Genomic DNA, 12,346 nt, shown 5'->3' with positions numbered 1-12,346 from the left:
CCAGGACAGCTAGGGCTACACAGAGAAACCCTGTCTCAAAAAACAAAAAAACAAAAAAACAAAAAAAAAAAAATTGCTGTCTGAAAATTAAAGCTAAAGCAAAGTCGAGCCTGTGTATAGACTCTAAATTACTTGGGAAACTACACCAACCCATCTGGAGTCCTTAACTGTGGGTCCACAAATAAAGATATTTTTTTTGTTGTTTTAATTTCAGAATCTATCCAAAGTAGGCCAAAGTCATTTTGCATACTAGGCTTCAGCCCGTCACATAAAGAGCAGTATATCTTTCATCTTCACACAACAGTTTTCCAAAACTTGAGTTTCAGAGTAAGAACTAAACTTGTTGCTCTTCTGCAAGTAAATAGCTCACAGTTACTAAGAAAGGTTCCTTAGGCTCCTGGGCATGTCTCAGAATACCCAGCTTCCACCCAACAGACTGCCTTCTTCTATACTATTCCAGAGAGGTGCCTTTCTAAAATAGACACTCTTACTTGGGTTTGAATATCACCAGTCAGATTAAATGAATCCCCCTTCCTTATAGCAACCTCATTGCCAGATCAAAATTTTGTAGAGATATATGAAATGATGTAATAGTAGTTAATTCTATTTCACTAGATTTTTATTCTACATATCAGAATTATAGGAACTATAGATCCTATGCACTGCTTCATGTTTTATTTACATTCTTGCCATCTCAGTTCATTCTTATATTTTATATTAAGAAAAAAAAGTTTTTCAAAGAAAGAAAAAAATACAGTTCTCAAGACAGAAGTATACATTTCCATTTTAATACAAATAAAATCTGATTCAATCTCCATTTACCTGAGTAGTAACTCGATCTAATATACAGAGCAACACTGGATTTATGCCCTTGCAGGTAAATAGTTATACATAATAATCTTTATGTCCATCACAGTGAGATGACCACTATTGCTCAGTAGAGTGTGTCCTGTCAGGATGAGCCTGGCGGCCTCATTCTCATCTCTCATTAGGAGTAGGGTACATTCAGAGGCAAATGACTTAGGTTTAAAGACATTAATGCAATGTATTCGTGGCTAAATCTAGAAATGAAAATCATACATTTCATATAGGAAATGCAAAGTTGACCCTTCATAACCTTGGGCTAGGTGACAGACTCTTAAGTTGCCATCCCCAACATATGAGCAACAAAAGAAAATTTAAATACATATAATAAAATGTAAGAGTTCTGTGCATCAAAGAACATTGTCAGTAATAAGTAAAAGACTAAAAAACCGGGAATTATTGTAGACCGTATATCTGATAGGGGTATAGAGCCAACAGTATGAGGAACATGTCAACACAATAACAAAAAAGTGAATAATTACATTAAAATGAATTACTTGAGTGGGTATTTCTTCAAGAATGAAAATAGCTATCTCCCACGTGGAGAAATGCCTGACGTTTGTAGGTAAACGCAAATAAAAAACACAGAGAGCTACCACTTGGCTCACACAAAGATGGCCTGTGTGGTGAATGCAATCAATTCAAATCAAATCAAATTGATTCAAAATCAATTGAGAATAACAAGTGCTGGCAGGGAAATGGCTCTGCTACAGGAAATGGTCTGAGTGCTTCTCAAAACTGTAGTTACGTAAGACCCCAAGTTCTACCTCTCGGTATGTACGGAAAAGGATTTCAAGCAGGAGCTTTATATGTTCCAGTATATGCATGTCAGTAGCAGTGTGGCTCACAAAATATAGACACCGTACACACCTATTGGCAAGTGGATGCATAAAATAACTTTTTATATATCCAATGGTAGTCATCCATAAAAATGAATGGAAGCATGTTAGAGTAACTATTCACCCAATGCAATTGTCATCTCCGAGGCTTACTGTCACTGTCCACTAACCTCGGCCTAGGCCTGGAAGCTTCTAGCCTTTGTACAATCTTATCTAGGCCTAGATTGTTTTCAGCCAGTGAGACTTACTGCTGAATAAGCTCACACCTTCTTATTCTTTCTGATCTTTGGCTGGCTGATTCATCTCAGCTGTTCCTCAAACTCCTCTCCAATCTAACTGACTCAATCTGGATTCTCTCTTGACCTCTGAATGGCTCTGCTTGACCTCATACTAACTTTGGCAACCTGTTCTGATCTTCTGGCTCCTTCTCATTCTCTGGCTCATGCTGTCTTCCCCTGTGTCTAGCTTTTCTCTCTGCAACCTATCTCTGTAAAACTCTCCAGGTAAAACCGCTCTTCCTCTCTCTCTGCACTGCCCCTCTCTCTTCTTGTGAAAGTTGGGCACATTCTGTTCTGTCTAGTCTTTCTCTGATTCGTCACTCTGTCTGCCACTCAATTAGACATCACTTTCAAACATGGCTACTTCCTTCTACAAACTAACTTTAGGTTCATTGTTTGGGATTAAAGATGTGGGATTACAGACTAAGGGCATATCTGTATTCCAGCCAGAGGGATTAAAGATGTGTGCTAAGACTGAGCCACACCACAACTAGAAACAGGTTTTTCCAGTAAACAGTACAATCTCAGAGTTCACAGTGTGATCAAATACCCTGCAACAATAGCACACACCAATAATCCTAGCACACAAAATTCTTGTTAAGTAGGAGAATTGTGAGTTCTAGGCTGGTGTAGACTATATAGTGAGACCTTGCCAGAGAAAGAACAGAAGAAGAAAGGAAGATAGGAGGGGTGGAGAAAGGGAGGGAAGAGGTGGATACTGATAGGATACCAATACCAGCTTCAACAAAAAAGTACTTCCAATGTGGCATTCTAACTGAAGAAGCCAGGCTCAAAAGCTCACAAACTCTGTACATGAGATATGCAGAATAAAAAGGTCTGAGAAGAGAGATGGACATTGGTGGCTACTGAGGGCTTAGGGGACAGTCGAGAGGGGCTTGGGAGAAGCTGCTTAAACAGAGGTTTTATGTTTTCATGATGGAAATGCATTGCGCCTGGGTAGAGGTGGTGGTTGTAGGATGCCGTAACCACACTCCACGCCCCTGAGCTCTTATTGTTTCTGAATGTTTGTTTTGTATTATGTGAATTATCACCTTGATGAAACATTCCCAGAACGTTGACGAGCACATTCATGTAAATGTTTCTCATGAGAGTAGCTGAAGATACACGTGGGGACTTGGCTCTGCGTCATGAGTAGTAATACATCAGTAATAGATCTAATCGTGTATTCGGCTTTAGGACTCATTGATATTTCTTGTCTTTTCAGGACTCGCAACTTGTATCTTCTGGACACAGTAATCCAAGTAAGAATGCCTCTGTCCCTTTTTGATCTCTCTCTATTGCTTTCTGAGTTGGGGGAAGGGAACGTGAGCAGTAGGTTTCAGACTGCGTGGAGAAGGAGAGTGGATGTTCCGGTAGCATGGCCTAAAGATGGCCATGAGTGTGGATGTTTTGGGGAGAGGTGGCCAAAAACATAGAATAGTGCATTTCAAAGAGATCCTAGAAGAAAGAGTATTGTGCTCTGCTGGTCCTTGGTATACACGAGAGAAACAAATCAAAAGGCAGGTAACAAGACGTCTGAGTTAGAAGAAAATGAATAGGCAAAGAAATCCGATCAGAAGGCTTCTCAATACATGACCTCAGACTCTATGAAGGAAGTGCACACTTGCTAAAGATACTGTGTCTTCTTCAGAAACAGGCAGACTAGACTGGACAGGAAGTAGTCTCCTTATTGAACCAGTGGCTAATGAAGCATGAGAGCTCTGCCATCAAAGAAGAGAGGGAGCACTCTATGAAGGGGAGTTTTAATTCCCTTCCTTGGCCCTTACAGATTGGTATTAATGTTGTCTAGGGCATTAAAAATGCATAAGCTGCCCTGTTTGTGTCCTAAAAGCAAACTCATAAGGACGGAGTGGGCAGTCAGTGAGCTGGGAACAGCCTTTGCTTCTTACAACGCTCTGTAGGAAGATAAAATCACTTGGCACTGCTGAGTGTGGCTGCGGAACTAAGGCTCATCCCCTGGACATCTGTGAGGCGGGAGAGCTAGAGAGAAAAGATGTCCGCACATTGTACTGGGAAGCACCGTACAATTCATGCACAGGTTGGGGGAACATTGGTGGCACATGGTATCATATCCTACCCTCTGCAGGGCTTTCTGGGACACAGGAACCTGTGGGGACTAGTAAGACTTCTTCTGTGACAAGTTACTCAATGTTTAAGAAGCTTACGTTTTATAATACTAAGATGTTAAATATGCCACTGTATATTCACATTTGAAAGCACATGGTATAGACCTGTGTTTTATAAGTTGGGAGTATGCCTGTTCAGATGGCAGCGAATTGATCTTAAGTACTTCCTCCCCTCCCCTTTGGAATCCTTTCTCAATGGCCAAGATGCTATAGAAACGGGACTAAATCAGCAGCCACCCTGGGTACAGGAAAGAGTGACACCTTGTGAACAGAAAGATGGGTCCCTACTGACACACAGCCTTAGCAACCAAATTAAAGCTATCCCAGAAAAAGAATCAACAGAGAGTACAGGTTGGAATGGGAAAAGAGCCCTTGGGAGCCCCTAAGAGGGCTCTAGGTCTCCATGGAAACGCAGCAGAACAGACATGGATGGTCATCATGGACACCTGGCCTATTCCACACATGTCATCCTAAGTTCCCCGTCCGAGCTAGTCACACATAAACCTCCCATTTCATTTTCCTTTCGAAAAGCTCAGAAAACCCAGACCACAGTAATATTTGCTTTCAAGATGTTGGCTAGCTCTCCTAGAGAGAAACAGAGTAGACTCTAAGATAATGCCAGATCCGAGAAGTGGGATTAATCCGGTGATGGGAAAGAGGGGCAGCTTTTCTCTGCAAGATGATTAACCAAAAATTCTGCACACCCAAAGTGAAGTATCCCCACTTTTCTTAAGGAACAAGAAGGGGTGTTGGGCTCTTGGCTCACCTGCAGGTCCCTCTTCTCTTGTGAAGTTCTAGGCAACAACTCTGTCTTGTACATCAGCCCTTCTTTCCCAAGGCACGGGTGTTCTAGAAAGCTCCATCAGTGTTCTGATGCAGAAATGGACACCTCCCTAGAGTTGATCACTCTGTTGCTCAAAAGAGTAAACAGCAGAGAGCTCTGAGAGGAGCCACGGCCTCGGAGATCTGTGTCATTCAAGGCAAAGGAAATCAGAGGTGCAAGTGCAAGAGTCTGCAGGAAGGCCTGTGAGTGACACGTTCAGAAGAAGAGCAAGCAGCTCACTGTAAAAACAAATGGTTGCTGAATAAGTGATCGTGAGAGTTAAAGATATGATCAATAAAACCAATAAGTAGTGGTTACATCTCCACATTTGGCATATACAATGGAACCACTCATTGTTTTTTTCTAATGCACAGATGGGAAAGATCAAAGAAGGCTAAGAAAAACAAAAATGCAGAAATTTAGCACCAAGGTCTAGTTGACAGGGAACACCAGAAAAAAGGTCAAAAAAATAAACCTCAAACTAAACAGCATCCCACCTACCCACTCACCCAAAAAAATTAGCAGTACACAATTTAAAAAACACTCTGTGTAAAAAAGGAAAACAGAGACTGTACACAGATTGAGTGAAAACAGAATTCTGACATTAGAATTATAAAGGCCATAATGTGAGCAATCTTACAGAAATAGAAGAAGAGATGGAAGGTAGCTAAGGAGCAAAAGAAGAAATGTTAAGACACATTTCTATAAATTAAAAAAAATAGAAATTAAATTTTCCTTGGGCAGATTTAATATCAGACTGGAAATTGTTGAGAAAAAATACTAAATGAATCAAAACTCTGAACTTGGGGCTAGAGAGATGGCTCAGTGGTTAAGAGCACTGGCTGCTCTTCCAAAGGTTCTGAGTTTAATTCCCAGCAACCACATGATGGCTCCCATCTGTAATGGGATCTGAGGCCCTCTTCTGTCATGCAGGCATATATGAACGTATACTGAACGTAAGAAATTATGAAGAATGCATCTTAGGACAGCCAAAAGCAGACCGACCATGGAATTTAAAAGCCCATAGATAAGGCAGGGAAGTCTACCACACATCTAACTGGAATTCCCAAAACAGGGTGGGGGGAGGGACAATGGTGAAGGACATGGCAGCTGAGAATTATCCACATGGAATGCTAACCCAAAGGTACATGACAAGGTAGATGGAAAGAAGCCCACATGTGCACTTTCCTGCCAGACTTGGAGGAGGGAGAGGTTTAAGAATCCTTTAATAAATTTTGTTGATAAGAAAGAAACACCCAAGCTGATCTCACAAGCATAGCCATGGAAATCAGCAAACAGTGGACATATAGCTGCAGTTAGCTGAGGAAACTTATTAAATCAATTGAAAATCTAGGTGGGTGGAGAGATGGCTTCACAATTAAGGCTGGATAGCACTCTTGCAGAGGACCAGAGATCCATTCCAGCTCACAACCCCGTGGAATTCCCGATCCAGGAGATTCAGCACACCCCTGGCTCCCTGGTGTGGGCAGTCACAGATATTTAAGTTAAATATTTTATTTCAAAATCCTATGTAACCAAAGGCAAAACTACATGAAATTAACATTATAGTAGTATATGTTTATAATTGTCTAATTTTAGAAATTAGACATTTTGTATCAAAATTTTACACACCTAGCCTGAGCAGTCCTGCCTACAACCATTTATTTAAAAAAATGGCTCAGTCATTTTTAAAAGTAAAATCATTTTGCACATGGTAAAGCTGGTGCCCACTTTTGGAGATCCTGGTAGGAAGGGCAGCCATTCCGCACTGGCTAGGGCCAGCATAACCGTGCTATCAAAACCTTACAAGACCCGTACAAGAAAGAAAACTTGTAAACCAATTTCTTAATGATCCTAGTACACAAGCATCCTAAGACTGTGTTTGCTAATTAAATCTAGCAAAGTATAAAATACATTTCAAAGTGTAAGAATTAAGAAGTGCTATCTGTCCTAGTACCTCAAAGTCAGATTCTGTTCAAATACTAATGTAATTCACCGTGGTAATTATGAAAAGAAAATATGTTTAATCTAAGACACTGAGAAAATACTTGATAAAATTCAATATATGTAATTCAGGGGAAAATGTCGATTAAGTTGTGAATGGAAGACCAACTCATTCCCAGGAACAGGTAGCCAAGGCTGGAAGGAAGAGTCTCCATCCGATTCTGTTGGAGCGTCTCTCTCACCCTCTAAAGCTTCCACAAAAGAGCCGATTCAAATGCACCCAGTGGGATAGAATCCTTCATCACAGCTGCAAACTAAGAAAAGGGAAATGTGTTCCCTAGGGTGGAAATCCCCGAACTTGTTTCCCGGAGTGATGTGATTATTGATATATTGATAGAACACTGAAAACCCCACAGATGAATTATTAGAATTAATTAAGAAGTTTTAACAAGGGCTGGCGAGATGGCTCAGCAAGTAAGAGCACTGACTGCTCTTTCAAGGGTCCTGAATTCAGATGCCAGCAACCACATGGTGGCTAACAACTATCCATGATGAGATCTGACGCCCTCTTCTGGTGCATCTGAAGACAGCTACAGTGTATTACACCGGAGTGGGACCCGGAGCCGGAGTGAGCAGGCCCGAGTGAGCAGGGCTGGAGCAAGCAGAGGTCCTGAGTTCAATTCCCAGCAGCCACATGATGGCTCACGGCCATCTGTACAGCTACAGTGTACTCATACACATAAAATAAATAAATAAATCTTTTTTTAAAGAGATGTTTTAAGAAACTATTGAGAAATGTTATAGACGACATAATGTCAGGTACCAGCAGTAGAAGACACAGGTTAGCATTCTTTACACATTGAACTGTAGATTCAATACAGTGCCAACCGAAGTTCTCCATATGTATGGAAGTTGGCAAGCTGGGACTCGAATTTATAGAGTGAAAGATGAGCATGGTAAGTCTTGACATGAAGAATGAAGTTTGAACCATGCCGTATCTGTATTGAAAACAAAGCTTCGTAAGGAAAGTAGCAAGGGAGGGTGGGTGGCGGACCATGAGTCCATGGAAACTTGAGTCCCACTGAAGCTCGTACTGTAGGTCAGTGTGGAGAAGCAGGTGTCTAGTGCCAAATACTTGGAATGAGAAACAATGAAATTAGCTCTGCACTGTGTATAAAAATTACCTCAAGTATTTTTTTTTTCAAGACAGGGTTTCTCTGTGTAGCCCTGGCTATCCTGGAACTCACTCTGTAGACCAGGCTGGCCTTGAATTCAGAAATCTGCCTGTCTCTGCCTCCCAAGTGCTGGGATTAAAGGCGTGCGCCACCAGTGCCCAGCTTTTTTTTTTTTAAGATTTATTTATTTATTATATGTAAGTACACTGTAGCTGTCTTCAGACACCCCAGAAAAGAGCATCAGATCTTATTACGGATGGTTGTGAGCCACCATGTGGTTGCTGGGATTTGAACTCAGGACCTTCAGAAGAGCAGTCAATGCTCTTAACCACTGAGCCATCTCTCCAGCCCCTACCTCAAGTATTTTTAAGAGGCCAGTAAAACTGTGTGCTTTTAGGAGAAGGTAATGAGGTTTCTTGTCTGTATCCTCAGTAAATATGAGAACATCAAAGGAAACTATTGGCCAATATCATTTCTTGAAAGGTAGAAACACAGTTCAGTCAAACATACAGAAGTAAAAGGCTTACCCTGGGATGTTTTATCTTATTATTTTAGACTTATAATTGGTGTTTAAAAATTCACCACTGGTATTGGGACAGTGAATCACTGCACTGAATATACAGTGAGTATTAAGAAATGACACAGAAGAGTCGGTACAAAGTCTGCATCTCTTTAGTTCTCAGAGACATGCAGGCATCAGGGTGAGCTCTCATTCCACACTTCGGTATTCGAAGGACTGTAAATTTGGATTTACCAGTCCAGGGCAAAAAAGCTCTCCCGCCAAAGCTCCTAATGTTCCTGGAATGGTGTCCATAAGTATTTTCCAACATATCATTCACAAAGATAAAGTCTAAATGCCCATCCTAAGCAGTCTGGTCAGAAGCTCACGGGATAGCTCCGTAGCAGGGGGCTGTGCACATCCTGGCGGCTGATGGTGAAAAGCCTGCTCTTGAGTGTCAACAGCAAGTCTCAGAGGACCATACTGCAGTACAGTTCCATTCATATAAAGTGAGAAACCACAGTGACTGGGGAAGGTGATACTGGTGGTTTGTCTATCCAGAAAGGAACGGGAAGGTTGAACTGGAATCCTCTTTCTAGCTACTGGGCAGCAGGGCAGGGGAGAGGATGGAATGCACTGGAGGCGCTCGGGAGGGACTAGACCATTTGTTACTGTTTATTTCCCACCTGGAAGGGGTTTCCATAGTTCATTTTAATTTTTAAAAACTTTTTTCCCAAAACATTTTATGCATTTTATGTGCATTAAATTCACATACTATTTAGCAATCTTTTAGGAAGATTGGCCTGGCCTTTACTTGAGAAGAACTGACCCATGGAGCAATGGGATGTAAGAGTGACAAGCATTTGGCATAAATGCGAGAGCATTGCCCTCCTTCTGCATGGGTCAGCCCTCACTGCACTGTTTGTTATTATCTAATACTCATATTAGACTCTAAGTGCTCATGATTGGTTTGTAATTTCTCTAATTGACCTATGAGCAAATCCAATAATTGCTTAATTCATATTAACAATGGTGGTTTGTTAATGATTATGATTGAACAGAATATGACTATTTTAAATTTTAACAGTGTAAAAGGGAAGATCTAGCTGCTTAGAGTTGAGAGAGAAAGGGAGGAAAGGAGCCATGAGTGAGCCTCCTCAACGTGCATTGTATGAAGACAGAAGCTGAGGAGCTGCGGGGAAAGCTCAGCCTTAAGAGTGCTTACTTGGTTCCCAGCACCCACACAGCAGCTAACAACTGTCCTTATCCACTTCCAAGAGAGATGATGCACTTTTCTCTAGAGGCACCTCACTCCTTTGATGCACAGATGTGCAAGCAGGCAAAACATCCACACACATTAAATAATAATACAGAATTATTCTTAAAAGAAGCAGATTAGTCAAGAAATAGAAGATTATGCTGTCTTTTCTTCAGAGCAAATAAATCTTTGACTTCACTTTCAATGTGAGAAATTAAAAGTTAAATATACTTACAGTCATACCTACATATAAGAAATACTAAAAATAAAAACTGAATTAGTGAAAATTATGGAGGGAGAGCTTATTACATTAATGAGAATAGATGTTATCTAAAGTAGAGACATTGTTTAGAGTAACAATTACAGGGTAACAGTTAAAAACAGAAGCCGGTGAAGTTACTGCTTTTTGATCGAATTCACTTTGGCCATGCACATGAATAGCCTGTGGTGCAACTGTGAAAAAAGTCATAGGACAGCCGAGTTTTCCTCTGAGAGGAAGCCCAGCCTGCTGCATGTCTATCCGGGCGGTGGGGGTGGGGACCTTTTCTAGTATTTTAGTAATTTCTATAGCATTGCCGTTAAAAATTCAAAACCAAGGCATGGCTTCTCACAGTCTCACTAGACCCCACTCACCCACCAGTATTTGCTTTATATTGTGCTTTTTCATTATTTTTAAACTTTTCATACAGTGTGTTTTGAGCATTTTCATCCTCCCGCCCCCAGGCCTCTCAGATCTTCCCTTCCTCCCTATCCACCCAACTTCATGTTCAAAACAGAAAGACAAAGCATCAAACCAGAGCAATAACTGGGCAGAGAAAGCCATGGACCCCACGGGTTGATCTGATTCCCTTTCCAAACTCTCCCTTGTTAGGAAGATGGTTCCCATGACACGCAGCAGGACACTCTGTGTCTTTAAAGGAATGTGAGTCAGATTCTTTTTTTTTTCAATCTTTACCTCCACTGGGCACACCGGAGCCCTCAGGACGTGTGATCACTTAGAAAGGAAGCTTTATAATCTTTTAAATGACCTGCCGGGTGATCGATCTGTTTTGTGCTCAACTCTATCCATCTCTAAAGTGATTGGACCTTAAAAGCTCTGAGCTGCACTCAGCCCAAAGGTCTTCTACTTCCATGTTAGTGACTGAGCATCAGGAGACATATGTGAAACTGAAAACGTGTATCATACACATACATATATGGTGGATGGCTGGATCAGTGGAGAAGGAAGGAAGGAAGAAACATAGAAAGGATGGAGAGATGATAATCTATAGATAATAGTCACATACATAGAGATTATCTATAGATAGAGATAATCTATAGATACTAGAAAATCTATAGATAATAGATTATATTTATAGTCTAGATAATAGAGAGATTATCTATAAGTATAGATAATCTATATAATAGATATTATCAATAGATTTAGATAATCTATAGTTAATAGAGAGATTATAGATATAGGTAATCTAGATAATAGAGATTATCTATAGATAATAGATACATAGAAATTATAAATAATAGATAGATACATAGAGATTATAGATAATAGATACATAAAGAAATTATCTATAGATAATAGGTAAGTAGGCAGATAGATGATTGATAGATGATAGATGGATGATTGATAGGTGATTGATAAGTAGATGATAGATAGATAGACAGACAGACAGACAGACAGATGAATGGACAACTCAGTGAATAAAAGTGACTCTTACCAAGCCTGGTGACATGTACTCAATGCCTGAGATCTACCATACAACCCAGATGGTAGGCGAAAACCAACTCCCAGAGATTGTCCTCAGACATACCTGCTATGGTGTGCATGCCCCACCCTCATGGAGTGTACACACACACACACACACACACAGACACACAAACACACACACTCACACACAGACACACATACACCCACACCCACACACAGACACTCACACTCACACACTCGCACATAGACACACACACAGACACACACATACACACACACACTCACACAGACACACACATACACACACACTCACACAGACACACACACACTCACACACACAGATACACACACAAAACACACAGACGCACACACACTCACACACAGACATACACACAGACACACATACACACCATACACACAAACACACACACTCACACACAGACACACAGACATACAGACACACATACACACAAACACACACACACTCACACACACACACACGCACAAACACACGCACAGACACACACAGAGACACACACACAGACACACAAACACACACACTCACACACAGACACACACACAAACACACATACTCACACACACACACTCACACATAGACACACACAGACACACACACTCACACTCACACACACACTCACACAGACACATACACACTCACACTCACACACACACAGACACACGCACGCACTAACACACACACTCACACACTCACACATAGACACACACACAAACAGACACACACAGACACAAACACACACACTCACACACACATACACACTCACACAGACACACA

The 12,346-nt window shown here is 41.0% G+C and overlaps 1 protein-coding gene across 9 annotated transcripts in view; it reads left to right on the top strand.

The window, feature by feature from the left end:
* Positions 1-12,346, top strand: part of Aff3 (AF4/FMR2 family member 3) — a 502,697-nt gene that overhangs the window by 344,968 nt on the left and 145,383 nt on the right. For all 9 annotated transcript variants that reach the window (XM_031367274.1, XM_031367273.1, XM_031367272.1 and 6 more), the window contains one exon: positions 3,207-3,243. In XM_031367274.1, the coding sequence (XP_031223134.1) occupies positions 3,207-3,243 (37 nt within the window). The remainder of the gene's footprint in view (positions 1-3,206; positions 3,244-12,346) is intronic.

Source organism: Mastomys coucha, unplaced genomic scaffold (assembly GCF_008632895.1).
Source record: "Mastomys coucha isolate ucsf_1 unplaced genomic scaffold, UCSF_Mcou_1 pScaffold14, whole genome shotgun sequence".
NCBI classification, from domain to species: Eukaryota; Metazoa; Chordata; class Mammalia; order Rodentia; family Muridae; genus Mastomys; species Mastomys coucha.
Note: the sequence above shows the minus strand (reverse complement) of the source record. Positions and strands in the feature narration are given on the sequence as shown.